Genomic DNA, 27,944 nt, shown 5'->3' on the forward strand with positions numbered 1-27,944 from the left:
GGCCAGCCTCCCGCGCCACGCGGCGGCCGCGCCAACGGCGACGGGCCCAGGCGGGGGGTGCGGCAGCGGCGGTAACTACGGTAATGCAGTGCTGAGCAGTACCGAGTAACAGGGGATAACAACGGGTAACAGGGGATAACAACGGGTAACGACGGGTAACGCTGGGCAGTGGCGGTTAGCGGCGCCTAACAGCGGTAACGGCGGGCCCGCGGCGCGGAGGGGGAGGGGGGGGTCCGCGGAGCTGGCCGTAGTCGGTTCAGGGAAGGCGGGGCCGTCGGGGCTGTTGTGAGTGCGGGAGGGACTGGCTGGTGCCTGCTCCCGGGCGCGTCTTGTGAGCCCGCGGGGTGGTGGCGGACAGCGCAGCCCTGTGTTGATGCCCACTCAGTGGTGTGCGGTCTGAAGTGGCTCCCTGAGTCGGTGTCGGTCTTGAGTGGGTGCAACATAAAAGCCCCGCTTTTTTTACCCCGGGGCTAACCGGAGCTGTAGCTGGGTGCTGTGTAACATCCTTAAACGGAGTTGTCACGCAGGTCCAGTAAAGGGTGCCTGGCCCCTGCAGACCCCCAGGCCACGCTTCGCAAGGCGCCAACCCCGAGTGAGCGCGGCTCGGCCTCCCCGGTACCCCGCAGGCCGGCATGTGGCCGTGGCTGCTGCTGGCAGCGCTCTTGGGTGCCATCTGTTTGCCCACCGTACACATTTGGCCAGCTGGTTATTTTAATCGCTACAAACGCATATAACTTCCTGAAAACTCCTAGCGTGGAGCTGGAATTTTCAGTTTTACTGTGTGCTGTATTTCTTGTAATTTGTCACCCGCTAGTGTGATGTCTTATTGGATCCGTACTGAGTAATTATCATCTGCATACATTCTCAGAGCCAGTCAGGATAGTCTAAGGTGATGTCAGATTGGTGGTATCACTGCCTTCAGTGCAGAAGAGTTCGAGTTTATACAGTTTTCCGTTTGGAAAGCGCTGTGGGTCTGATTAGTTTTTCTTTTTTTCTACTTTTCTACAAGTGGGTTAAACTTCAGTGGTAGGATCAGGAGCTCCTTCCTTTAGTTAGAGGTATGGTGTTAAGATGTTGCAGTGAAAGCCCCCATGAAAAGAGTGTAGCTTAAGTTTAAGCCGGAGAAAAAAGGCTAATATTTTGCTCATTGATACATCGCCAGAAGGCATTTGGTGCCTTGAAACTTTTTGTCCTTTTCTGAATCTGAAGCGTTGGAGATTATAATTCAGTCACTACTGTTACGGTCGCCACAGTGTCGTTATTAAATGCTGGTAAATCAGAGCTAAAAAAAAGTAAAAGGGTGTGGTGGAATTGTATTATTAGAGCTTATATCTTATTAATATTACATTTCCAATAATTTAGATGCTAACGATATTTTTTTTTTTTTACTAAATTACGCTTTTACAGATGGGTGTCCTTATGTGCTTTTATCTGTCCAATAACTTGTCTTAATTTGACATACAGAATATTTGAGAAGATTGATTAACGCTTTCTACTCTGTGACAAATAGGAAAAAAAGTTTGCAATGTGAACAATGTTTGATAGCCTGTGCGGAATACTTAATTCCACCTTGACTATAAATAAATAAATAAATTTACCTTCTAAGTGTACTGACAAATGTTCCTATTTAGTCTGTGGAATTACTTAACCCTTACTAGCTATGTCGTAGCAGTATTTAGAGATTCAGCTTGGAAGTTAGTAGTGGTTTTCTATGTGGGCACTAAAGTATAACAAAACCTAATGCCTGAAAAGTGGTTACTGAATTTTACTGGGATGTATATATCTGGTATGCAATAGCAAAAATATTTAGGCAATCAAATTTTATTATGTATGATGAGAATCGAGACTTTTAAATTCTTTTAAACTCTGAAGTAGCAGAGAAGCTCACAAGTAGTCCTGTATGTTTCTCTTGATGGTGAGTCAGGGAGTGTCCAAGGCTTTTGGGCAGACCTTGACTATACAAAGTCAAATCTTAAGATGAAAACAAGATTTTTACAACAGTCAGTGCTTAATGATCATGGATTTTGTTTCTTGATATACCTGTTAGCGTGAGGAGGAAAAAAAATACAGATCACTTGTTTTTTGATGTCTGGGTTTTTTTTCCCCAGCCCTTTACTCATTCAGCTTTACTTGCACAGGTAGTGAGTGTCATAAGACGTGGGGTTTTTAGCTACACATTGAAGATGTGCAAATGCTATACAATATCCAAGAACATTTCCATGTTTTGGGTATGTGTGTTGAATTGGAACTGTGATGCAAGATAGTTATATATTGAAAAAAGTTTATATATTTTTTCCTCTTTCTTACTTCAGAGAGAAATTTATCACATAAAAGAAATGATTGAGTCAGTCAAATTAAGAAGACAGTGCATGCTGGATTTCTACTCATATTATGAACATCTTTGTGAACTTCAAGGCTCTCTCCCACTGAAATCTGTGAAGGCTAACATGACTCGTGGTGCTGTTAATCTAATAGTAGATCACATTAAAGCTACTGATTGGGCACCACTTCTTAATGCGCTCAGGCATAATAAGACTCTGACTTCTATTGGAATAAGAAGTTTACATCACCACAGTCTTGAAGAATCAGGTCTGTATAAAAGATAAGTATGTTGGTGTATTCTTGTTAGAATTCATTGCATAAAACTTCTGTGTGATTGAATACATGGGGGGAGGAATTGTTACACCTGAGGAATTATTTTAATTTAAGAAAGTACACAAAAAAAGGAAGGTATGATTATAATTGCTTTTAAGCCAATAGGGACTAGATTTTACTGATGTGTACTTTTTGTTTTTCGGTAGGTGTTGAAAGATACAAAACGCATTTTAAAAGGAGAATTCCAGCAACTCTATCGAAAGACTTGACTGGCCAACTATGCAAAGCTGTGAAAGGCTGTCTCAGTATATCAGATGTACTAAAAAATTTAGACCTACAGGGTTTGCTTCTGAGGGAAAGAGACCTAGCCCTTTTAACAAAGGTGAGAATGTAATAATATACAAATAAGTGGAATATATGCCCAGAACACAGAACAGTAGCGAGTAATCTTTGTAAGTATTTGTTGCAGACAAGGATATTTCTGTTCTAAGATATCTTTGTGTAGTCTTTACATATATATATAGAGGGATTCTGCTGAGACATTTATTGTAACCTAGTCTTAACTGAATGTCTCAGAATCCCAAGGCTTGTTAGAAAGATCTTAGCAACATCCCCGCCACGTGCTTGAGGCATATGACATATGTTCATGACTGAAACCACGGTGTGTGTTTGTGATAGAAGGGAAGTTGTGGGACACCAAGGAGATAAAAATTGGTCTTCAGATGTATTACTGAAACGCTCTAATTTGCTTGTGAGTGGTTTCTGGTTAGGGAGGTTGCTGATGGTTGGCCACAGGCAAGCTTCCTCTGTGCTAAAGAAATGAACCCACTTAAATTGAACTTTTGCTTGTTTTGACCTTCATCTGAATCACCTGGAGTTTCTTGTAAGGAACAGACTTGGGTGACTTGGTGTTTTTGGGTTTTTTTTCTTTTTTTTTCTTTTCAAGCTGGATAACAGCATTGTTTGTTTTATTCTTAAGGGCTTGGCCACAGCTTCATCCCTGGAGAGTGTCTCTTTAGCCCACTGTCCAATTGGAGATGGAGGGTTGGAAAGTAAGTTCACAATCAAAACCTATAAATATACTTTGATCTTTTTAAGTTTCCAAATAGATAAGCAAATTTCTCAGTATTTCCGTTCCTGTTTTAAATTTATCCATAGAAATGAAAATGACAATCTTCACTTTATTCTGCATAATGCAGTAGCATTTAAAGACTTGAGTTTCTTCACTTCAGGCTAGTAAATAGCTATACTGCTTTATAGTGATGTTTATGCTTTTAAATAAAACAGCATTCTTACTTCTTTATTCTTACCTGATTTTCTTAAGTTTCTGTAAGTAAACTGAAATCATGTTATAGCACGTTCAGATATTCTTTGCTGAGAATTTGCTAGAACATTCCTGAATATATACTAGAAATGTATAAACTTAGAATACATTTAAGTGTATTTAAAATATACTCTGTATTTCAGCACTAGTTGTTTGTCAAAGCTTTTGGTTGTTAAAGCTGCCTCTTAATAGGCCACTGAAAAAGTGTGTTCTAATAATATGAATAATATGAAATTGTGTAGATAACATGGATGCTTTTGTTTTCTTCAGAAATCTGTCAGAGTATAAAGAATACAGCTACTATCAGATTTGTAAACTTCACAGCATGTAGCGTCACATGGCGAGGGGCAGAACATATAGCAAATTTATTAAAGGTAATGCAATCAGCTTTCTTAGAACGGAGTGTTTGTAAGAACTTAATAAATTTAATTTCTTACTTTTTTTTTAAAGCCCAAAATCCATTAAGGCACTTAATGAGGAGCTGATGTGAATACCAAAATTAAGTGTACATTTTTACAAAAGCTGTGCCTTTATGTGACAAAAGTAGCTTAGTTTACTGGTGTGGGATTTAAATTCACTATTTCTTAGAAAAAAACATAAAAAATGGAGTAAAGTGTTTTCTTTAAATGAGGACTAGGCTTGTAAATGTCTGACACCTGTTTTGGGGGTGCTTCTTTCCTGATTGCTAATTTCGAAAAAAAGTCTCAAGTATTCTTAAGCACTGGGTAAGAATAGTCATGTTTACAGTTCAGAAGCTACTGAGTAATTGATCAGTAGACTTCTGCCTAGTGCTGTGTTTTAAAATAGCGTTGTGATTCCACATAATTTTGTAGTATGTATTTATTTCAGTGTGCCTTGAAAGTGTCTGTCAAAAGAAGGTGATAAATGCTTTGTAGCCAAGTTTAATAATTTGCATTGCAAACTGGGTAGTCACAACAAATGAGTTACTGGTAAGGTTTGAGAGTTAGTTATGTTCCTTGAAATCAGGAATGGTGTACTTACACCAGCATATATTTCTTATCCCAGCGTTCAAGCCACTTGATTTAAGAAAGGTAACTTGTGATCATGTCATCAGTTATGGCTTTTCCATTGCAATTATTAACAGCTTCTTTGTTTGCAAAGCACCAGGCAATAAGAAGACACGGTGAAGCTTGGGCTGAAAGCCTACGTTACAGGAGACCTGACCTTGAATATATGTCAGGTTTGAGGAGGATTACTTTGAATTGCAACATGCTTGTTGGAGATAGAGGAGCAAGTATCTTGGCAGAGTGTCTAGGAGAGGACCTTTGGCTAAAAGGTATTACAAAGTCCTTTCACTAACGAATAGCAGAGTAATTCAGGAGCTTCCTTATATAGTGATTACAAACATATTGATGTACACATATTGAGATATTCCATATAACATAGAACTTTGCCTACACCAGCAAATTCTCTGTATACTTCATGTCTGGATATTACTAGTTGCTGTAATGATTTCTGCAAGATCTCCATATTTCTGTATCCCTACTACTGTCTCTTATACTGCTGCATCTCTTAAAATACAGTAGTGTCAGGCAGAAGACTTAAAATTGTCAGTTTTAACAGTTTTAGCCAGAGGAGTAACTCACTTTGTAGCTTGGAAAGAGTACAATTTTTTCCAAAGAAATCTCTCTTCCTCTTTATAAATACCTGAATACTGTTGTATTATCTAATATTGTCCTTTGTTATTTTTGAGAATTAATTTGTTCTACAGTATATCTGTTACTATATCTAGTAATTATACAAAATTACTAGTGGTGCTGATGTAAATCATAGCATTCTGTATGTGGAATAAAATACCTGTTTTATAGCTCTGTTTTATAGTTTGAGGCAGGTCTACAGATAACATCCATAGTAATGGAAGAGGATCAGATTAGGGAATACTTAAACTGTACAAACAGCAGTCCATAGACCTTAACGGGATGCATTTACAAGTGCTGAGGGAGCTGGCTGATGTTATTTTGAGGCCACTCTCAGTAGTCTTTGAAAGATCATAGTGATTGGGAAGGGGGTGCCTGAGGACTCTGGAGGAGGATAGCTAATGTCATGCCTATTTTCATGAAGTTTGTGAAGAAGGATCCAGAAAGCCACAGACCAGTCAGTCTTACTTGGATCCCTTGAAAGGCAAGGATGTGCTGCCATCCAGAGGGACCTCATCAGGCTGGAGAACTGAGCTGGTGGGAACCTGATGGAGTTTGAGAAAATGAAATGAGAAGTCCTGCAGTTGGACACGAATAATTCTGTGCACTAGAACATGCTGGGGCTGTGTGGCTGGAAAGCAGCTCTCATGGTTCATGTTCTATGAAATGGAAGTTTTCAGCAGGATTAGTTTTTTTATGTACCAACTATTAAATTTAATTACTAGCTAAATGCAGTACTACCTCCACTGATATTTTTTTTTTTCCCCCTCCTTAAACATTTTAGCACTTGATTTGCAGCAGTGTGGAATATCCAATGAGGGAGCCAGGTCATTATTAGCTGCTCTTCAAGCTAATACAACATTAGTGGTACTTGACATAAGAAAAAATCCATTAATTGGTATGTATCTGTGTCTGCATTTATTTTCTTTCTGTGTTTGTTGGGGTTTTTTTTTCTTCTTCAGGAACTATATGGGGAAATGTAAACTGCTTTTAAAAAAAAAGAACATGCCACAGTAATTTGCTAAATGTTTTTTAAATTGGTAAACAAGCAGAATAGGTAATGTGTACTTACTGCTTAATGATCGTTGGTTTACATAAAGAGTTGTCTTTTACAGAAAATTCTTAGTAAAGTGTTTTAATTCATTTTAGGTCATGTTCTGATGAAAAAAATTATTGAAAGAGCTCTTAAGAATGGAAACAGTGCTGATTCAGAGGTATGCTTTACACATTTTGGAATGAGTTTGGGGTTTTCTTTGTAATTTCCATTGCAATTTTTTTTGAAGGGTGGCTTCTTTCAAAATGAATCTAGAACAACTATTCTAGTTCTAAACAGAATTTTGACTCAGTATAAATAAAAAAACACTGTCTTGGGGAAAACCTAAAATTACTATGATGAACATGTTATTGTATTGGTCTTTCTGTATGATTTCTTATGGAAAAGCTGTCAGATGTAATAAAATCTGGATAGACATTTAATAGAAATTAAAATGGAAATGTGTGTGTATTTGAGCATTACCATAGAAGGTTAACTAAATATTGCTCCAGGACTGCTGTAGGGCTTTCTACTACATGTGTCCTTGTCAACATGGTAATAATAACTTCTAATGAAAAAGTAAAGGAAACTACAGTTTAAAATTTAGCACTTTATTGATTTTAAGACGTATTTCTTGTCTTTAACTTCTGTAACTAATTTTTTTTTAAGTTGCTCAAGACTGTCCTTTCCAATGCAGGCTGTCTATAAGAACAGAGTTCACTTAAAGTACAGTACCCCCTTTCACCTTTGTCTAACAGTCCACACAGAGTTCACAGTAATGTGCATAAACTGAATATCTAGACATTTATGATAATGTATACGGTTGAAATGTACAGAAATCTAATTCAATTCTCAAAGCAGTCCCAGCAATCCCCGTCCTTGTGTTGGAATTTAATGCTCTTTTGGGTTTTAAAAAGACTAAATAAAGACAGAGCTGTGGATGTGTAGGGACACTCTAATAAACTGAAAATTTGTGTATAGAATTTCTGGAGGATTAAGATAGTTCCCCACTTCAATCTCTAGAAGACGTTATTTGAGAAGTTGATGCTGGTTATGAAGAAGTACTCTTTCTGCTTGGCAGATGCAGTCAAATCTTGCAAAAAGTCATAGGGATTGCATGAAAATAACATCTGTTAAAGATAATTGGAAAGTGAAACAATGGAAAGAAGCAACTCTGGGAAATCTGCTAAAAGATCACTTGACTCAAGACATTAGTTTTATATTCAACCAGTTAGTGTGGTATCTTAAGTTTTATTGGCAGTGCTAGAATTCTTCATACTTCATTAACGACATGGATGAAGAAATAATTGGCCACTGGATTTCTAAGTAGCTTTGCTTCTTCTGCCAGTCACAGCTGTCTTTCCTTCCATCCTGCTTTGTGCAAAAAGCGGTTGGTTGTTTTTCAGTAGCGTGTAGTTGATTCCCTTCTTAGCTGTTTTTTAGGTTTTCAAGAAGAATTGTCTACTGCTAATTGATGCCTTTGCTAAAACAAAAGCTACATATTTTAGCAGCTCTATGTAGCAGTATAGTGAACTGTAATCATAGATATGACAAAATGCAATAGGTGGTGAAAGTTTCTGTAGTTTCTGAGAGACTGAATAAAATAAGGGAAAATCTGTTGAAGGTGTCTACAAAACAGGATGCTTTCAAAATATTATTTTTGTATTTTGGTGTGTCTTTATACTTGGATGCTTAGATGTTGTACAACAGCAGTAGTAGGCATCCAGATGAGACAGGCTTTGGGCTAGATGAACTTTAGGTTTAACCTAGTAAAGCTGCCCTTTTAGGTGTCTCGTAAAACAAAATTAAAATGACTTCTGATTGTAGAAGCTTGTAATTTAATGTTACTCTTTCTGGGTGTGTTTTAGTTTAAAATGATGCACTGGGACTAGATCCAGCTGGAGACACAGCAAAATTTGTACAAGGATTAGTTGAGTCCAAAGTGAAAAGAAAAAGTTTTTATTGACAATAATAAATTTGGATTAAACTTGGTTGGTTAGAGCACAGTAGTGGCATTTTGATCATTCTGATGCTTTAGATGGAAATAGCTCTGGTGTACTGTTCCTAGCTATTCTTACGTTGTGGGATGTAGGGCTTTGTGAGACAAGTTTTGTATTAATGTCATCTGTATTTTCTTCAATGACTACTTCAGCACTAGACCCTGTATTAGTGATACACACTGAAGGGTAAGTGCAGGGTAATTTTAGAATATCTACAGGAGTAATTAAACTTTTTATCAGGGCAAGGGGAGCCTTTAGGAATAGAGCTTTCCTTGTTGCTGTAAGGAAATGAAGTTTGAAGTACAGTTGTGGCCTTTGATCACCTCTGTCTCTTAGTTTTAGTTCTGGGCTTTTACTTTGTAAGGATGAATTTTCATTACAGGCAGTAAAAATAAACTTCATGTTTCTTTTAAAAATTGACTTTATCAGTAATACAAAATCACATTAGGGAAGCTTTTATTACTCTGGAGCGCTTTGGCCTGAGCCAATCATTCCTATCAAGCCAGTTTTCTGAGAATGAGGTACAGAAGCCAAAACTGCCTCTTCATAGGGTTGGTGCTGGAGGTTTTTTGCTCTAGGAGAACTGTTTTGCACAGAAGAAAGGATAATATTGGATGGGATATTGTAGTGGTGTTTTGGGAACACTTTCTGGTAATGTAGACTATCATCTGTGTTCTAATGTGGGCTTTGTGAGACTTCTGTTTTTTCTTAATTTTACAGCGTATAAAGTTTTCTTTAAGTGGCAGTGTTCTCCATATCTGACAAGCTACCTCTTTAAATAAGCACCTGTTCAACTGTCAGTTACTAAATCGATTTCTTTGTCTTTAAAAAAAACCCAACAAATTCCAGTTTAAGTGGCTGATGTCTCCATCTTCCAAAGATGCTTTGAAAACTAAGCCAAAGAAAAGAACTATTGTCCTAGGAAGTGGTCGGAAAGGAAAAGCTACTATTCGTATTGGTAATTCTTTGTTTTTTCTGGCTGTAGTAAATTTTGTCTTGAAAATTTTATCTTAATGCAGAAGAACTTAAATTAAAAATGTATGATGTGTCTAAATGTTAGTATTTTATAGAATGCTTGTCTTAAAAAAAAATAAATCCATTTCTTTTAATTATATAATGCATTTTCTGTCATCATTGGTATATGTAGGAAGCTTGCTTTTGTTTTTAGAGCTGCTAGATATATGGCTGGAAAAACAGTAGGATATGCTGACTTCAAAATGTGTGGAAGCATTGCATGTTCTGTGTCTCCACAAGTTTCTGAGATTCTGAGCTGAGAAGCCTGGCAGGAGTGAGTTGTCATGTTCTCCTGCTATTGGAACCTTTCTGTAGCAGGCTGTCCTCTGCCAGAACAAACATAAATTTTTTAACTAATGTACAAAACGTTCTAAGATTTTTTTTTAAAAAACTTCATGTAAACCTAATACAAATAGTATGTTTAAAGTAACATAGGTATCTTGAGTATTTATAATTAAGTAGTGAATAGCTCCAATACTAAGCGCTTTTCAGTAAGCTGCTAAAAAATTTCACTGTAATACATTTCACTGTCTCTCGTCTTCGCTTTAGTTATCTGGAAGCAGAGAGGTAAGCATGAACCAAAAGAAATCTTTGTACAAACAAACATTGGTGATCAGGGTGCTGGGGGGAGGAAAAAATGCCTGGCAAATGCAGAGGGTTTTGTGTTTTTTTTGTTTTGCTTTTTTTCTGTTTTGGGGTTGTTTGTTGTGTGTGGGTTCTGTATGTGTTTGGGTTTTTTTCAAGAGAAGGAGGGAGTCAAGGTGAAAACTATCCTGTGTTCATTGTGTTCAGAATTAATTGAGATTTTGAATCTCATTAACTAAGTTATGCATTTCTATACCATTACAAAATCAGTTATTTTATTGATGTCAGAGAAACAAAAACCTGTGTTCTCACTAGTTTAACTGTAGGAAATATAAGGTGATTAGTTTTCTAGACTTAACAGTTTCTGGCTTTGAGAGAACATGAGGTAGAGTGATCATCCAAATTAGGTTTCTTTGCTGAGTCTATTTTGATGCTGTATGATTTAAGCAAAAACAAAAAGATCAGACTAGTGATTTTCTTACTAGAAAATATACATTTTCTTATTAGTGAAGGGAGGAGATCGCTGGTGTCATGTCCTGTAAAAGCGATCTGAATGAGTACCGACTTCATTTTTAATTATTTTTCCCATAAATAAAATAATGTTCTTCACTGTAAAGCCACTAGAGGGCAATTTGAAGCAGACGTCTGTTGTCTACGTGGATGTTCTAAATTCTGATGTGAGACAGTGGAATTAGGTGTCTGAAGTTAGTAATGTGAATAAACCTCTTCTGCTACAAAACTTTGTCTCTTTTGAAAACCAGCTTGTCTTGCATCAGCCTAACAGCAGTTAAGTATACCAGTTTATAATCAGAACTTTTTGGACACTTAAGCAAAATTAGACTGAATGGCAGATTTCCTACAGTCCTTTTTATTACATTGGAAATTTTATGAACAGGAAGCTGTGAATTTGTATGTGAATAATAAGGTATAATGAATTCTCTTTTCTTCTGATCTTGCTCTTCAATACAGGATCATCATCTAAAAAATCTGTAAATCCTGGGAAAAAAAATTCCACTGTGAGAGAGAGTTACGCACCAAAACCACTACCACCAGGCACAAAGGGCTTCCTTCCGTGGCGGACTGCAGAACGTGCAAAGAGATGCAGGTGAGGTTTTCATAGTAGAAGGGAAAACAGTAAACTTGCATGACAAATACAGTAGAGAGCAATGTTAGCTTTTTCAAATAGGATTTGAAATTTACATACAGAATGTCATTATTGTTTTTTCTGTTGCTATAAATTTTCAGGATTTTACATAGATTCTTCTCTAGCAAGTATTTAAAATAAACAAAAAAACATGGTAGCCATAGAGGTATTTATATGCAACAAAAAAACCTCACCACAACCAAACCTACCTTGTTTTACTTATAACAAGATAATGAATAATATTTGTTATTTTATATTATTAATTATTTATGTGTTAAACAAATATAAATTATTGATATATAATTATAGCTCATATATTGTAATACAACTATATAATTATGTATTATAATAAAAATATATAGTTGTTATTGTTATAACAGAAATAAATATTACTGTTGTTAATAATAATTTATCAGATGTATCATAGCTGAAGAGGCAAGTAAGCATTCTAAATTTGTAGTATAGTTGCTTTGAGATATCCAGTTCAAGGTGCTTAGGTATTTACCTGCCTCTTTTTTCTGCTTCACCTTACCCAATACCCCAATTATTGTGATCATCTAAGACCTGTAAGTTAAAACTGAAACAAACTTACACATGGAAGCTGTCTCTTGAAACAGAAGTTTTGATTCGGGTTTTTTTTATTTTGTTTGTTTGTTTGTTTTAATCTATTCCTTAGATCTAGGCCTCTCAAAATGGAGACTATATAACTATTTGAACAAAAAAATTACTTAATGCTCTATTGCAACTGTGGTTATTAAGCTTGTTTTTCAAAATGCTGAATACCAAATTCTCCTGTTGACTTTAGTTCAAAATAATTAACTGAGTAAGACGCCTATTGAAGATAATTAATTTTAGCATCCAGTAGTGTTGCTCTAAGTCATAATTAAGTAGGGAGTGCTAATCAAAATGACAATGTAATGAGGCCTAAATGGATATAGTGCAGTGTCTGATACTGTTTATGTACTCCATCTATCCTAAAATCTTGTGTTTGGAACATTATAAACTCACTTTTCTCAGAAGTATGGTTTTGTTCTTTTTTCCCCTAACTTCAGAGGTGGGGCAGTGGAATGTGCTGGAGAACTGCCATTGGAGATTCAGGTACTGTTTCTCTCACATAATGGTTTTGTTTTTAGTGGGTGGATGCCTGAAAAAACAGGGAAGTGTTACCAACAGGATCTCATTGTCTGAAAGCTAAGACTGGAGCATACTGTTAAAGATTGTCACTCATAGAAGTGAGAAAAGGTAGTTTACATCAGCATTTGGTTGAAGCTTCTTTCATAGTTAGATTACTTCCATTTCTATTTCTGTATCTTTTGGTTTCCTAGTCCTATGCACTAGCTGAGTTGGAGTGTAGGCACAATCCCTCCGTAGGCAATCAGAATAGCTAAAAGCGTTTTTCTCTGAAGGCTTTGTACCATCTTTTCTGTCTTGGATTTGGATTATTTATACTTGTTTTTGTACCTGTGAGCTGCTCTAGTAAACCTACCAGGAGAAGAAAAACCCCATCTTTCTTCCTTCTCCTTTGGATTTCGTTTCCAGCACAGAAGAATCTGATGGCTGCAGAAGCCACCAATTACCCTCTGCTCTGGTGTAGGCTTCCCATTGACTGCAGTCCTTTGGAAAAATATGGGCTGGCACAGGATGCTCGTGGGCAGCAGCTCCTTTGACCCATCCCTCAGCTCTCACACGGGTCTTCCGTGGCTGGAATGAGGATATTGGCTCCACCGTGGAGCACCTCTTCCTGCTCCATGGTTTTCCCTCCACATTTTCTCACTCTTTTTGTTCCTGCTTCTTTTGTCTGTCTGACATTTTTTGCCTTGCAATGGGTCAGCTGGGACTGGCTGTCTTGCATGGGGAAAGCCTGGCTGTACCTTGCAGGGGCTGACTCTACTGATAAATCCTCACCACAAATACTCAGCATAGGCACACACAGGATTGGATTTTTACTGTTTTATACAAATTTATTTCAAAGTTGTATGGCTGGGAAATGTGTGTACATGGTAAGGGACTCTGGGAAACAACTGTGTTTAAATTAAGCTTTTGATATGATTTAATCTTTGATTCTTGCTTTTGATTTTTGTAATGCTATGAGTGGACATATTTTTTCTTTTCTGTTGTAACTAGGGAGGTGTTCCTGTGAAAGTGACATTAGAAAGTGCCTCCACATCTGAAACTGAAGACACAGAAGATTTAGAGTATGTTATCCAGCGGCCTGATTTGGCAGAATCATTAGATAAGACAGATATAGCACAATATCAACAGTTACAGGTAAGGTTCAGTGCTTTAGACTTGATTAAGGCAAATTATATCAATTAAACCATGTTTTATTCAGAAACTTGTAATTTAACAAATAACCTGTTTTGAAGAAGTATTTCAGAATAACTTAGTGCAACTGCAGTATGTATAATTACTCTGTTCCAATCTTGAATCATGGTGTGCAGATCTTTTAATCAGTGTTACTGCTTGTAGTATTTTCTTTCAAGTACTTCCTTTAAAAACGTAATATTATTTCTAATAGCTAAAATATAATAATGACTGTTATGTAAAAATATCTGAAAGTGTTTGAGTTCCATTTTATATTTGAGCCCAGTAAATTTTTTCATTTGCTTTTTATTATTCTACTTCTTTGATACTTAAGGAACTTAACAGTAGTGAAACAGACTATTTCTACAAATGTCTTGACTGAGAATATTCTTAGAAAAGAAAGGGGTGGAAAAAAAGATACGTATCAGTGGCTCAGTAATGTTGCTGAGGTAATCTAGCACTATTATAAGGTAACACCCTCAGGCAGAATAACTGAGTTGTTTCTGAAGTGTTAAGATTTGAATTCTGTTTGGAGAAACCATTGATTACTTCCGTAAGTAAGATCTACAGTCAGTCTGGGTTTGCTGGTTGTTGTCAGAGCACCCTGGTGGGGGAATGTGCTGTTCACATGTGTAAATATTGGACTGTGTACCTGTCTTTGTCTAAGAGGAGTGAAGTTAAGCTTTAACTTGCTAGGTATAGCAGTAGTTGGAATGTTTAGGGTGGGATAGAGTTGTGGAAAGCAAAAGGACTGTACAAATACTTCATAAATAACTACCAGCCTTTTTGTGTTCAGGAAGATTTCAAGGTTTTCACATGTTGTTGGAACTTAGTTTTGTAGCAACTTTTGATGTCAGTGTGCTGTGTATTGATATTGCACTGTGTCATGGCTTCAGCGCTTACCAAGTGCATTGTGTCTGAAGTCATAGAATTCCATATCATGTGCAAATTGCTCCAAAAACCTCTATGAAGGAACTACCGTGCTTGCAGAAGACTTTTGATGCATTTATTTTTGGTGTTTGGAGAAGGAAGAATATTGTATTTAGGACACACGGCAGAGGCAGGCAGTGTTTTGTGCTTTGGGGAAGGGTTGTCATACTAACTTAATATGTCATTATTAGCTGTAGTGCGACATGTAGGGCAGCTGTAAGGAAAGGGACAGTTTGTGATTAAGTTGAACTTCCTTGGAGAAGACGTATAAATTCTGGCAACCTACCCAAAAATTTTGATTTTTCTGTGCTTGTAAAGGTTCAGATTTTTCTGACTTTCTGAATTTGAAGACCAAAATACTTTTTTAGGCAATGGTTGCTTATCAGATAATACCATTTAAGCAATTTACACCTGATTTTGTACCTCACTCATTGTTCCTGTTACCTCAACACAAAGCAGGTTTCACATTATAGCGACATCAAACTATCAAATTGGCACCACTGAATTGTCTATTTCCTCTCTGTCAGTTATTGCCATTTCATTTGTTGCTTCAGTTTTTTTCTCTTATGCCTTTTTTCAGGGTTCTCTGATCATAAGACTGTTATTAAATAGCTGTTACTGCACAGCAGCTTTTGAAGGGAGGTGCTTGGAGGAGCTGATCCAACTGAAAAGTGTATTTGGTGGTAGCAAATACTTTCAGTAAATGGTAGCGCTAGAATAATCATGGGAATGCAGAGTGGGAATAAACAGTGAGAGGTGGGAATTCCTTTAACTGCTTTGTCAAAAAAAGCTGTCCAAATGTCTCTTGATGTGACTGAATGAACAGACTTTCACCTAAGTATGCACATCTTTGAGAACTTCTCTACATCCTTCTGCTCAAAAAGGGGCTTTAAGCATACTACTTATTGAAACAAGTACTTGAGTTTTCATTAAAAAAAAGACTTAGCTAGTGAAAGCCTAATTTCTGCTTAAATGAAAAATAAGAACTGATAAATATTCTTTCCTTCCACTAGAGGGAATCAAATGTCACAGTTGGTTTTGATGAAGTGTGTAGTTGAGGTTACTCCCATACTTTTAAATTTTAACTAGGAGTGTAAGTGGAGAACTTCACCTTTAATCTAGTTAACAGGGCAACTCTTTCTACATCTCACTACTTTGCGAATTACAAAGAAGTAGAGATTGCACTGTAACTGTTCTTTTTAAGTATCATGCAGTAAAGTAGAAGAACATAGCTGATTAGTTACTAAATTTTTAAAATATAATTTAATATTTTAAACATCAGTTTTGTACCTCTGTCTAGTGTTGAACAGACATAGTGCTTACGGGAATTCTGAGGCCTAGCTATATTTTAAGTATTTAGTTTAATCTTAAAAGTCTGTCGGTGCTGTCTTTCTGGGCTGTAATACTTGAAGGCTTAGTCTTGTAGCTTGGATGTACACTTTTTTAACTCTGATATATTTTAATAACTTTCTCTGCTAGAGAGCAATAGGGCATTGTGTCAACTAGAGAATTTCTTAAAAGCAAATCAAAGATTAAAGTGTACATATACTTTTAATATAATGGCTAGCTTTGATACTGCTTATGAGAAGATGCAACTGCAGTGTTCAGTTTTGTTATGAACTCAGCCCATAACCATGAAGTACTATGTACATCTTGAGTGTGAAAAATCAAGTTTAAACAATACTACAAAACATCTAAATTTCTATTTAAAAAATCATGATCATTTGATTCCTGTCTAAGCCATTGACCTTTGATGTTGCAAACCAGCAATTTGAAGAAAAAGGTCAGTACTTTCATCTTTAAAATTATGTAAAATCTGTCCACAACAAAAATACTATGGTTTCTAAAGTAAAGTTCCTACTAGAGTTCCTACATCCTAGAAACTCAAAATAGAAATAATAATATGTACGCACCTGCAGTATAAATGGAAGGGTAAGAATTCTAAGAAGACTGTGGTAGCTGTTACTGTTCTTCAAAGCTAGGTTGGGAGATTTCAGGTTGCATGTCAAGTTGTCAGTGTGGAACATTATGGTTTCTACTTTCTGTGCTGTGCATCTGTGTCTGTTAGAGGTTTTATAGATCCCAACTATCACATGTTAAAAGGTAGATGGCAGTAAGATTGTGGTATTTGTGGATGATTCTCCTTAGATTTTTGGCTCTCCACCCTGTGCCTGCAGGTTAGATATTGCTAAATCTGTTTTGATGCTAAAATGTGAGTACGATGAAGATATGACTAGCTTTCTACTTGAAGCATTTGCTTGGTTGATTTTAGTTGGGGATTTTAGGATTGGGCTTTACTGGAGTAGTGACAGATCCATAATAATCAGTTTGAGTGATTGTCGCTAGGAAGGCTATGTATAGAGAGTGTTCTAGAACCTGCATCTTGGATTCAGTTGCAAAAGTACTTCACAATTTACAACATCTTTGCATCTGCAGAAGGTTTCTTTTTACTATATATTTATATATATTCTATAGCACACCAGTCTTCTTAGCAATTGCTTATATGAAATGTATGCACTTGAATAAGCTTTTGCTAGTAAACAAACTATTTCAAGCTAGTTGAATCTTTGATTCTCTTTAGAAGTGGTTGATACGGTATGTACAAAAAGCGGTGTCCTTTTACAAGTATGTGCTTGTATACGAAGTCAAAGGGAGAGGTTTTATATACTATTAATTTGTATAGTCTAACCTGTGGAAAATAGAATAGCTTGATAATTTGAACAGTTTTGACCTTTTGAACCAGAAGATTATTAAGGTGTGCAAGAACAAAAATTCGTGCTTGTCTTTCCGGTTCAGATGCTGTAATTAAAGATGATAATGCTCTATTAGGATGCAAGAAAGTGTGGTGTTGCTAGTCCTGAATACTCTTACTGAAACTGAGCTTTACTACTTAGACCCAATAATTGAAATACAAGTTTAGGCATCTCATTAATAAGACTCAAATATATTTATTAGGTGTTTTGGGTTAATTTTTATTCTTCTTAGTTCAACACTAAACTTGGAATTGTGAAAAACTTTTTACTGAGGAACTAATGAAGCCAATTAGAAAGAGTACAGTTCTTACCTTCAGAGTTTTGTATTCTTACTTTTGAGACTACAGTTCTTCAGAATTTTGTATTCGTACAGCTGTAAGAAGGAATAAAATCCTGGATAAAGAGTTATAGTTGGAAAACTAGATATGGGTGTTACAGATTTCTTATTAGAGCCCCATTTGAGCTTTTGATAATATATTTAGTTAAAAATGATGCTTGAAAAAGTGAAGGGGAAATAGAAAAGAGCATACATTCTTGATGGTTATGTCATAGGATAAAGAGATTTGGGCTGTAATTTCATGTGATCTATTGCAATCCTACAAATCTGTTAAGTGAATCACACTTACTTCTACTCTGTCTTAATATTTTGCATCCTAGAGTTATGTACTGGTAGACCTCTGTCTTGTATTTTTGAAGAATGAATTTGGAATGCTGTTTGCTAGTTGTTTTTTATTGCATGTTAGTCTGACATTTTGTGATAAATTTCATTTCACCTGTTTTGATAGTTGGAGCTGGAAGAATGCATCGAAAAACTAAAGGAAGAACAGAAAGCTAGAGTAAAGGTTGAGGAACGATTACTAGAGGTAAAGATACTTAACTATTAATGGTCTTTACTTTTTAAAGGACGCACTTGCTCAGAGAATCCACTTGCTTAATTAGGAGTAATTTTCAATGACCACTAGTGTGGTAGCTTCCAGAATTTCAGTTCAAAGTCATGTGGATCATTTACTGGTCTTAAGGGCAGTGATGAAATCTGTGTGTAGTAATGTTTGTTCTACTGATACTGTTCCAGAGCCTTGAACTCCAGCTCAAGCTGCTCTTTCAATGTGTTTTATTCCTTTTCTGAAACACTTATGATCTGGGGCACCCTGATACTCGTTTTTCTCAAAGTGATTAAATCTGTTTGCAGTGTGTATACATAGATAGTTCTTTGTCTTCCAACTCACTTACCATGACTTGTGCTGAAAAGCTGTGTGTTGCAACTGTTGTTCAATTGGATTTATTTTGTACCTTTGATTTTTATGTTTTGTTTCTGCAGGCAATAACCATATTGGATGGTTTTCTGCATGTCAGTTGTTGTAAAATGCAGTTCAGCTTTGACAAAACTGAACAACTTCTAACAGTTAAATTGCAAGTTCTTATTCCCCTCTGCTGTTGCTGACTTTAAAATATTCTTCTGCATGAATAAGCTGAATTTCTTGTATCATAGTTGTGTTTAAAGTAGCACATAGATTTGGGATTTGGAGGGGAGTGAAAGTGGTGATGCCTGTTGAAATACGAGCTGCAAGTGTTATCCCACAGTAGAGGGAGTAGAGTAGATATTCACAGAGGACTCTGCACTTCTCAAAGACAGATTGTAGCTCTTTTGTTTAACTATCCCCATTTTTCTCCAATGTAATGTGCACCAGTGGGCTCTGCTGGGTTAGGTCCTTAAATGCTTTTTTAGTCTAAACACCCCCTACAGGGTATCTTTCTCTATCAGGGTAGGCTGGTTGGATTTAGACCTTGTCCCAGGAGGTGGAATAAACCAAATAGCATTAATCTCTAATTAGTTGCTTATTTATCAGCTATGGTGCATTACATAATCTGTAATTTTTTTGTCCTCACATAAAAAATATAAGACAGAAAGCCTGTGGTAGTACTTGATTGCATAGTTGTAGCCTTAAATGAGTGAGTTAGCACAAAACCTTGTATATCCTGCAGTTATCTTGCAGTTTTCAGTTTCATTTTGTTGATTTGATTAATGGTCTATGTCAAGAAAAATTGAATCCTCTTAAACTTTCAGTTTTGGGATGCACAGTGCAGGGGAGGGTTAAGAGTAGTATGCATTCCTGCAATACAGAGGGGTGAATATAAGGAGGACATTGACATTCATTAAGGTTTTTCTACTAGTAAAATAAAGTCTTTGGTGTTAACATGTCATACAGTACATGCAAAGTAAAAGGATAAGAAAGCTAAATTTTTCTGCTTGTAGTTGTTCTGTAACATCCTGTGCATCACTGACAGTACGGAGCCAGTGGTTTTGAATGCCTGCAGGAATATTTATGGTAGCATAGAACTGTATCTGTGGATAAGCAGACCTGCACACAGAGCTCGTGCAACAGTGCTCTGAAAATGTGTGGTACGGCAAACTCTGGATCTTGTTAAATCATTTATTTCAGATATTCTTCTTTTTGGTGCTGCTGTTCAGGCACACAGAGGTGAGGTTTGATATTCTGGCATCTTTTAAACTAAAAATGAAAGACATGTCTTTTTTTTTTTTTTCCCTTGCATAGCTGGAAATTGAAAATGCAAGATTAAGGAGTCTAAATATCTCCCTATCCAAAGTTCTTCATTCACAGTCAGTAACCAGCATGATTTTGGAAGATGAAGGTGTTCTAGGCAGCATTGAGAGCTCTTTCCAAAAGTTTCATGCTTTTTTAGACCTCCTTAAAGATGCTGGGTAGGTTGTCACTTTAAATCTTGCTCTTTTTCCTAAGATCTTTCCAAAATTATCCTCACAGTGAAGTGTGCTGCCTGCTACCCCACCAGATTTCTAGGTCTGTACTCTCAGAGAACAAAGGAAAATAAATTAGCTGTGTACCTATTGTTTAGTCTTTTCCTAGTGGAAAAAACATGATCTGTGTACTGTTCAGCTGAGTTCATGCATCTGTCTCCGGGAAAGGCTTTCAAGAAGCCTTTTCCAAAAGAGTAGAAAACTCCTATTAAAGCACGTTTCCAAGTCCTTAGTGAATCACCTTTGGCTCTTAGCATGCCCACAATATGAAAGGCTCAAAATGCAGTTGAATTACCTTCAGAAGGTGTCTTGTTACATTGTGCTCTCCATTCACTAATTGAAGTATGAAAATATAGATGGATCAATCTCCAGCCTCCAGGAGATAGTGAAATGGCCATCCCTGGAAGTGTCCAGAAAACATCTGGATGTTGGTGCTTAGGGGACATGGTTCAATAATGAACTTAGCAGTGTTAGATTAATGGCAGGACTTGATGATCTTAAGAGGTCTTTTTCAACCTTAATGATTCCATGATTCTAACTTACTGTAAAGTTCACCCTGAGGCTGTTTTCTAATTTTGCAACAATCAGATTGTAGAGTTGCCATTACTACAGGAGTTTCAAACTTCTCAGGAAGGGAAAAATTCATTTTCACTATATGAAAAAAATTTCTTCATATGGGCCCTATATCTATTCGTAGCAATAAAAAGCTGCTCTGAAAGTTACAGAATCCTAATCAAGAAGAATGCTTTCTCAGTAAGCTTCTATATATCGTATGCTGTGCTATTAGTTAATGACTGCAACTTCTCTCTTTTTACTGAGGCTTAAAACCCTCGTGTGATTGGTTTGGCCAACTTCCAAGCTGGCAGGTGACCCAATATAATAGTATTTGTGAAGCTTGTCATCAGCATGTTAGAGATTATGCAATTTGGAGATGTGCACCAATTTCTGCTTGAATGACAGTTTTAATCTTTGTTCTGCCTGACATGGACTCTCATAGTCAGTATGCTGCCCTGACTTCAGTGCTTACTAAGAGAGCTTCATTCTCGGCCTTGTAACACTTGTTTTGAGTCTGCAGGCTAATTTGTGCAAAAACAAGAAAATACCTTCAGCTACTTGTTTTCATCTTGGTTAAGATACTTTGAGCTTCACATAAAATAACAGAAAACTATGTTCAAAGCTTTAAACAAATTCTACTTCTGATTTTGAATGTTTAGTCTTTCGAAGAGTAAGAATAGTTTGTGTGATTTTCTATTGAACGCTTATTTTGCAGGCTTGGACAACTTGCTGTAGTAGCTGGGATAGACCAATCAGATTTTGGTATTTTGGGGCATCCACAAATGAATTCTACTCTCAGTAAGCCTGTGAACATGGTAATGGAGAAGTCTTTTGAAGAGGAAAGACAGGAACATACTGAGAATAGCAAAGTAAGTCTTTAGAAGGAATGCTAGAGGCAATTTTACTTGATACTCTTGAATGTATTTTTCAGCTGTTAATCCCCCTCTGATTCATGAGGTTTTTATCACAACTCTTTGCTATGGCTGTATTTATACAGATCATAATAATTCAGTGATTAATGTAATCTTCTAAAGTGTTTACCACTTGGAGCACAAACTGCAGTATTTTATAATGTGTTAAACTTAGATGGTAATTGTGTTGTTTCCTAGTCGGAAATAGGAAGTTCCAGTAGTGGTATGCATCCATTCAAACTGGAAAATACCATGATCAGGTTTTTCAGAACATTTAATAATGAAGCATAGTGTTTCTAAGAAACCTGATCTTACAAGAGCGGCTATACAATGTACCTTCTGGAAACCATAAATTATCTTGTAAATAATTGCAGTGTATATGTCCAGTCCTGATAGATTTTTCTGTAGCCATGACATTAGTTTCAGGCAACTACAATTTTGTAATTGTAATTTCTAAATATTATGTAAGGTTTTAGGTTCTACTTTGTGAAATAATAGTAATCCATCTGGATTTTTCGAAGGAGATATTAAAGCTCCTGTAACAAAGAAAAAAAACACAGGTTTTTTTAAAGGCTGTTAAAAATTTAGATACTAGCAGCCTATAGCTATGTCCAAGTTGAATAAAACTGTACTAAGAATCACTCTGCATTCCAGTGTGTGTTTCTTATATCCAGTGTCTTCCCCTCTAACTGTTCCAATTTCCTTAAGAGCACATGAGCTCCTTAAATATAATGATAAAAATTTGGGGATTGTTTTAACAGTGTGGAGAGAATTTTCAGTTTTGCAGTTTGAAGACTCTCATTCTTACCTCCTAGTACTGGTGATTAGCTTGGATTCTTGTAACAGCTAGATGATGTGGTATAGAGTGTTGAGACTACACTTCAGTGGATTGCTAGTAAACATAAAGAATTGCAGGTGTTTCAGAATGATAGATGTGATTTAAGTTTTAGCTGCTTTTGTGTAACTGATATATCCCAGTAGTATAAATTTCAAGCTAGATGTGAAACTGTAATGTGCGTGCCCTGTGTCATTATCACCCTAGTTACCTTCAGAAGCCTGTTCTGAAAGGTGGTAAAGATCATGCAATTGCTTTTACCTCTGCATCTTACCTACATTAGGCAAAGACTGTTTTTCTCTGCAGACCCCAGTATATTTGGCAGTTGCAAAACTCCTTTTTTTTCCTCTAGTTGTCTCAGTTTCTTTATTGGAATCTTCTGTTTCAGAGCAGAGCTGGAGATGTCCAACTTCCTCCTTCTGGCACGTTTCAATCCCAGATATTTGTGAATAATGCCTTTTCATCACTTAGAGAAATAAGAGAAGTTCAAGCTGCTGGACAGCCATATCAACCAGGTTCATGGAAGGAAAATGAAGCTCAAATAATTAACCAAAATAAAGAAGATAAGCCTGGGAGTACTACTCCAGTATTATCTGAGAGGAGAGTCAAACAAAATGAACAAGCAAAAGGACGTCACTCAGCAAGGCAGTTGACTCCCAGTCTGCATTCATTTTCTGATTCCAGTGTACAAATCAAAAGTGATGATAGCAGAATATCCAGCAGTATTCCTGGTGAAAAAAGCCAGAATTATTCCTCTAAGAAATACATCTCTGTCGCAAATGAAACAGCAACTCCAAGTAACGGAATGAGAGGAGACAAAAGTAGACTGCAGGTAGTAAATGTTAACTCTGGAACAGATACTGTAGGATCTGGGTCTGAAATACAGGAAAGCATACAAAGTGTTGCCAGCATTTGAAATGGTTCTAAAATGTTTGAACTGTTTTTTACACTTGCAGGATTAGGTTTTAGGTATTTCAGTATAATGAGTAAGTTTTTTGTAAAGTTTTATAGACTTAATGACTTCTTAAAGCATTGCATACTGCTCACTATTCCTGTTTCATGTTTTCATTCCTGGGCACTAGATTTTTAGTTTTGAAAACATGTGATACACCTAAAATGGTACCCATCAGTTTGTAAAACATATAAGGCATTCTTGTTGTACAGATTTCATTATCACAGATTTTTTTTGGGCTAATAAAAGCTAATTTGAGTACAGTCTTTTTCTAGTGTTTATTTTCAGTGTATTCCAGTGAGAGTGCAGAAGTGGTTTTGGGACAAACATCAGTTCCTGCCTAACAATGTGTGGGTATGACATTCTGAAGATTAGTGTAAGTTTCAGGGTCAAAAATGAGCCCAGAAGCATCCGTATAATAAACCTTTAATACAACCATCGTTAGTGCTATGACTGCAGATCGTAGAACAGCACATGTTGGAAGGAGCCTCTAGAGGATGTATAGACTAACTCATTGCCCTCAGGACCTAGGGAAATGTGAGAATGTAAAACTAAGAGAATTACAATTGTTTTCAGACTCATGGTATTTACCTCTGGCATCTTGTTCTTGTCCTTGTGCTCAGGCAGCTGGTTTGAAGCTTCTGAGGCAGAATATACTGACTACATGCAGGAACTAGGCCAGGATGATTTAGGCTGATCAGGGGGGAAGAAACAGCCTCTAACTATTTTTTACTCAGTCATCTGCTATGTGATTTCTGGAACACACAGAATCTGTAGAAATTCCTGACTCTGGTTGCTTGACAAATACAAAAAAAAACTCATGAATCCTCAAATTCTATCCTACAGAGCAAATAGCACAAGATTACCTTAGCTATTGCAATATTGCACAAGTAATTGCACAATGAAGGTATGTTCTTTGTACAGACTTCGTCACTTCAGAATATTAGAAGGTAATACATTAATCTGTTATTTTTTATATATTCTCCCAATTTCTTGTCTAATTCTTCAGTCAGTCTTTGTGATTTTGGTTTGACTGAACAATTACATGCAATCTGTACATTCAGTGGTAAAAGGCCACCTAGTCCCTTTTTAAAAAAATTCTAAAGGTAATCATTGAGAAATACTTGATAAAAGTATAAATTCAGAATTGGTTTATTTGTGATGTTAGGAGTTAGGAATCTGTTACTTGTCCCTAAAAATACCATGAAGAACAGAACAATTTATGTATTACATGCCCAAAAGCAGGTGATGTTAAGTACCTTGCATGTTAAATACTTGCTTTTCAATATTTGCATTAAGAGTATGAATTATGTCAGAAATCATCTTTAAAAGCAAAATTGACCAGGCAGTTTGCAATTTAGATAGGCATACTTTTTTTCAGTGAGTTAATACTTAAACTTTTTTTTTTCTCTTGTTAAATCAGAAGCATGAAGGATTCTTCATGTTGCTGGTGGTATGGTATTTCACTCTAACTGTGAGAATCTGTAGTGCATAACTATATATACTTTATATATAGTTGGATCCAAAATTGGCAGAGACAATGAATTGAAGCTGCTAGGGGAGAGGTAGTCTTTTAAAGGCTATCATGAATACATCAGAAGTTTCAACGTTCTTTCCTAATGATTTAAAAACTCATTTGCAAAAAGTATTTTGCACTTAAAAATGTATATTTTCTATATATACTTAATAGTATTCTAATAAAAAATAAAAATATTTTCATTTTAAATTATTAAAAAAAAAACATTTCTACTCTGACTGTAAACTGTTTTATTCTGTTACTGTTAATTAATGTTTTATATAATTGTCCGTGTTCCTGTTTGACATAAAAGCCTGAAATCAATAGGCCAGCTACTTGGTAGAGAACATGTTACTGTTTATTCATAAAGCTCAGTAATTTTTTCTCTTTTCACTTAGTCTTCCCCAAACCTACAGTTCAGAACTTCGATCTCTGAAAAACAAAATAGCCCCAAACCCTTATTTGAACCGCCTAAGTGTAATGTTTCACCAAAATTTGCTTATCTCATGAGTTTGCTGGACCAGACATCCCAAGCTACCTTATGAAGTGCTTGCCAGGTTGCTGTGTAGTCAGCATTATTTGTCTTCTAATAATGACGTTGGTTTGTCAGACGTGGTACCAGACAGAGAACTCGTGTACACGTGCTCTCCTTGAGTGAGCTGATTCTTTTCCAGCAGTAGTCGATCAAGGTTTTGCTGTCCAGCATAACCTGAAGTCACAATGAACCAAATAAAACTTCACTGAAAACTCTGAAACTTCACTTAAACTTTTTCTTTTAATTTTTTTTTCCATATATGCATCATAGTAAATACAGCTCTCTTTGCTTTTATGTTAATTACACAAATCCATGTTCACCTGCAGGGACTGATTTGTGGCACTTGAAGGGTCCAAATCTCTGTCAAATTGTAGAACTCAGAAGCGTTCCTGGAAATCATGGTTTTGAAAGCTTATACTGGGTGACTATGAATTGATAAGAATCTATGATGGACTTAATGGTTTTTTTATGTAATTAAAACATTAAATCACGATTGCTGTTAGCAAAATACTAAAATAGGAGAAATCTCAATCCAGTACAGACAAAACTGGAATGTGACCTATACTATTTCTCTTCATTCTTTTCATCTGCAAAAGCATAATGATCCCTTGTCCACGGCAAAAAAATTTACATGTTTATACATTCTTTCCAGTTTTATATACTTACCATCAATGCGCAGTATGAAGAGGATTTGCTAAAGCTTCTGGGTGACAAGGCTTCCAGCAGTTGTCCTCTGGTCTTGTGGGAGCTGCTGTTTTTGACTCTCAGGATGAGACTTCTGTGAACTAAAAACTCCAATACCTGGTATTTATACCAGTGCTCTGAGCTGATACCAGCACCAACTTGCCTCATTTCTATTTTTGTTCTCTAGCTCTTCGTGCCAGCATTTGAAATACTTTTTTAACTCAGAAGTTTTAATTTCCCTTGTGGTTTGTGCCACACAATTAGGATTCAAGATTGACCCTGGTTGGATGTTGAAGCATGTTTTGTAGTAGTGGGCAGGCTTCCTGACCCAATTCCCCAACCTACACTATTTCTGACTGCTTCCACCAGTTTCCTAGCCAGACTGGAGTTGGAAGTTGCCTCTCTGAGCCTACATAGATGCTTTAGATTTAATATTGGAAAAAGCCCATATGAGTAGCCTGTATCTTTTGACCCTACTTCTGCTTGAGACATGAGTGAAGATTATTTTTTAGTCACATCTATGTTGCTACTAAGCATTTCAGTATAGGTTTCTATTTAATGATAAGTTTGTTTAATAACTAGAAGTAACATAGTTGTTCTAGGTGTTGTGGTGTGAGACATACTTTAAAAATACCTCTGTGTTTTGAAACTAATGTATCCAGCCTGTGATGTCTGTGAAGTTTGCTATCTCTTAAAAACTGAGGAGGTTTCTGGTGTCTGAAAACAAGTTTGGTAGGTTTTTCTTAAGCTGTAGCAATCATTGAAATGAAAGTTATCTTTGCTCTAACATCAACGTCTTTGTTCATAATTTTTTAAACAAAATAACTCCCATAAGATGAAAATCTTTCAACTAAATACCAGATCAGGCTGTGTCTGTAAATTCTTTTTATGGTTCCAGGTATTGGCTGGCTTGACAGAAAAAGGAACAAGTTCAAGTAGTCAGAATTTCTTCAATGAAACAGTTGGTAATGAAAGATGTCATTTTATATCCATCTCAGTATTCACAAAATAATGGACATCAATAAGTACTTTTAAAAATTCAGATTTTTGTACAGATGATTAATGTTGATGATAAGCTTGGTGAACATCCATGAGACTAACATAGGGTCAGATTATAGGAAACACTGGGCAATCTAGTGTGTTCAAGAACTTTACATAGCTACATATGAGAACTGTGAATCTTGTCCAAGGTACTTGGAAATTATGGGACTCTGTAATGCCCATCTGTTTTCAGTTATACCTCATGGCAACTTCTGGGAACTGACTTGGGCAAAATGTTTTGCCCTGAAACAATCATAAAAAATTGAATGAGCTGAAGTCTCTTTCTCTCAGTTACAACAGTTTTGGTGTAATACCTTTGTGTTTTCAATTAACCAAAGTACCTGTGGAAGGAATGCTTTAGTATTCAGGGATATTAAAAAGTACTTAAATGTAGTATTTTAATATTTAATGAAAGAGTGAGTTGTTTTGGGTTTTTTTTTTTTTTGTAACTAATACCTAAAAATAATCTTAAGACACATAAGTATAACTTTTGCACAAATTACTTAAGATTTTGAACTCTTGGATTTCATGAGAAGTAAAAAGATACCATGGAGCACATTAAAGAGTGAAAGAGTGCCTCAAGCAGTTGTGTCTGTGCATGTGTGTGCGCGTTTGTGTCTTCCTACGTGTGCCTGTGTGTGTGTCTCTGACGCCCACCCCCGCCGGCTCGTGTGCGCTGAGCCCGCCAGGGCTCGCTGCGCCCCCCGCGCTGTGGGGACCCCGCGGAGCGCCGCGGCCCGGCCACCCCCCTCACACCGCCCGGCCCTCTCCTCACACCGCCCGGCCACCCCCCTCACAC

At 36.6% G+C, this 27,944-nt stretch overlaps 1 protein-coding gene and 2 long non-coding RNA genes across 9 annotated transcripts; 1 reads left to right on the forward strand and 2 right to left on the reverse strand.

The window, feature by feature from the left end:
• On the forward strand, positions 1-23,333 carry CEP78 (centrosomal protein 78). 3 transcript variants are annotated; one of them, XM_015653010.1, is made up of 16 exons: positions 1-80; positions 2,313-2,589; positions 2,802-2,977; positions 3,575-3,647; positions 4,190-4,293; positions 5,042-5,216; positions 6,362-6,475; positions 6,727-6,791; positions 9,460-9,568; positions 11,179-11,314; positions 12,406-12,451; positions 13,478-13,621; positions 18,126-18,203; positions 19,896-20,062; positions 21,387-21,540; positions 22,806-23,333. In XM_015653010.1, the coding sequence occupies exons 2-16, from the start codon at positions 2,337-2,339 to the stop codon at positions 23,331-23,333; spliced, it is 2,322 nt and encodes a 773-aa protein (XP_015508496.1). In that variant the 5' UTR covers positions 1-80; positions 2,313-2,336. The 3 variants fall into 3 exon arrangements, with proteins under 3 accessions (XP_015508496.1, XP_015508497.1, XP_018860815.1); XM_015653011.3 differs by lacking the exon at positions 1-80 and adding an exon at positions 108-194; XM_019005270.2 differs by lacking the exon at positions 1-80 and adding an exon at positions 109-125.
• On the reverse strand, positions 11,057-18,176 carry LOC107216235. Its single transcript, XR_004495613.1, has 3 exons — positions 17,652-18,176; positions 12,362-12,497; positions 11,057-11,205 (listed from the first exon to the last, which is right to left on the reverse strand). It is a non-coding gene; the product is annotated as an uncharacterized LOC107216235 (long non-coding RNA).
• LOC107216233 lies at positions 21,839-27,857 on the reverse strand. 5 transcript variants are annotated; one of them, XR_004495608.1, is made up of 4 exons: positions 26,087-27,832; positions 25,424-25,594; positions 22,692-23,145; positions 21,839-22,118 (listed from the first exon to the last, which is right to left on the reverse strand). It is a non-coding gene; the product is annotated as an uncharacterized LOC107216233 (long non-coding RNA). The 5 variants fall into 5 exon arrangements; XR_004495609.1 differs by lacking the exon at positions 21,839-22,118 and adding an exon at positions 23,961-24,165 and having other exon boundaries at positions 23,060-23,145; positions 26,087-27,857; XR_004495610.1 differs by lacking the exon at positions 21,839-22,118 and adding an exon at positions 23,961-24,062 and having other exon boundaries at positions 23,060-23,145; positions 26,087-27,854.
• Between the last annotated feature and the right edge of the window lie 87 nt (positions 27,858-27,944).

This window comes from Parus major, chromosome Z, assembly GCF_001522545.3.
Source record: "Parus major isolate Abel chromosome Z, Parus_major1.1, whole genome shotgun sequence".
Classification (NCBI taxonomy): Eukaryota; Metazoa; Chordata; class Aves; order Passeriformes; family Paridae; genus Parus; species Parus major.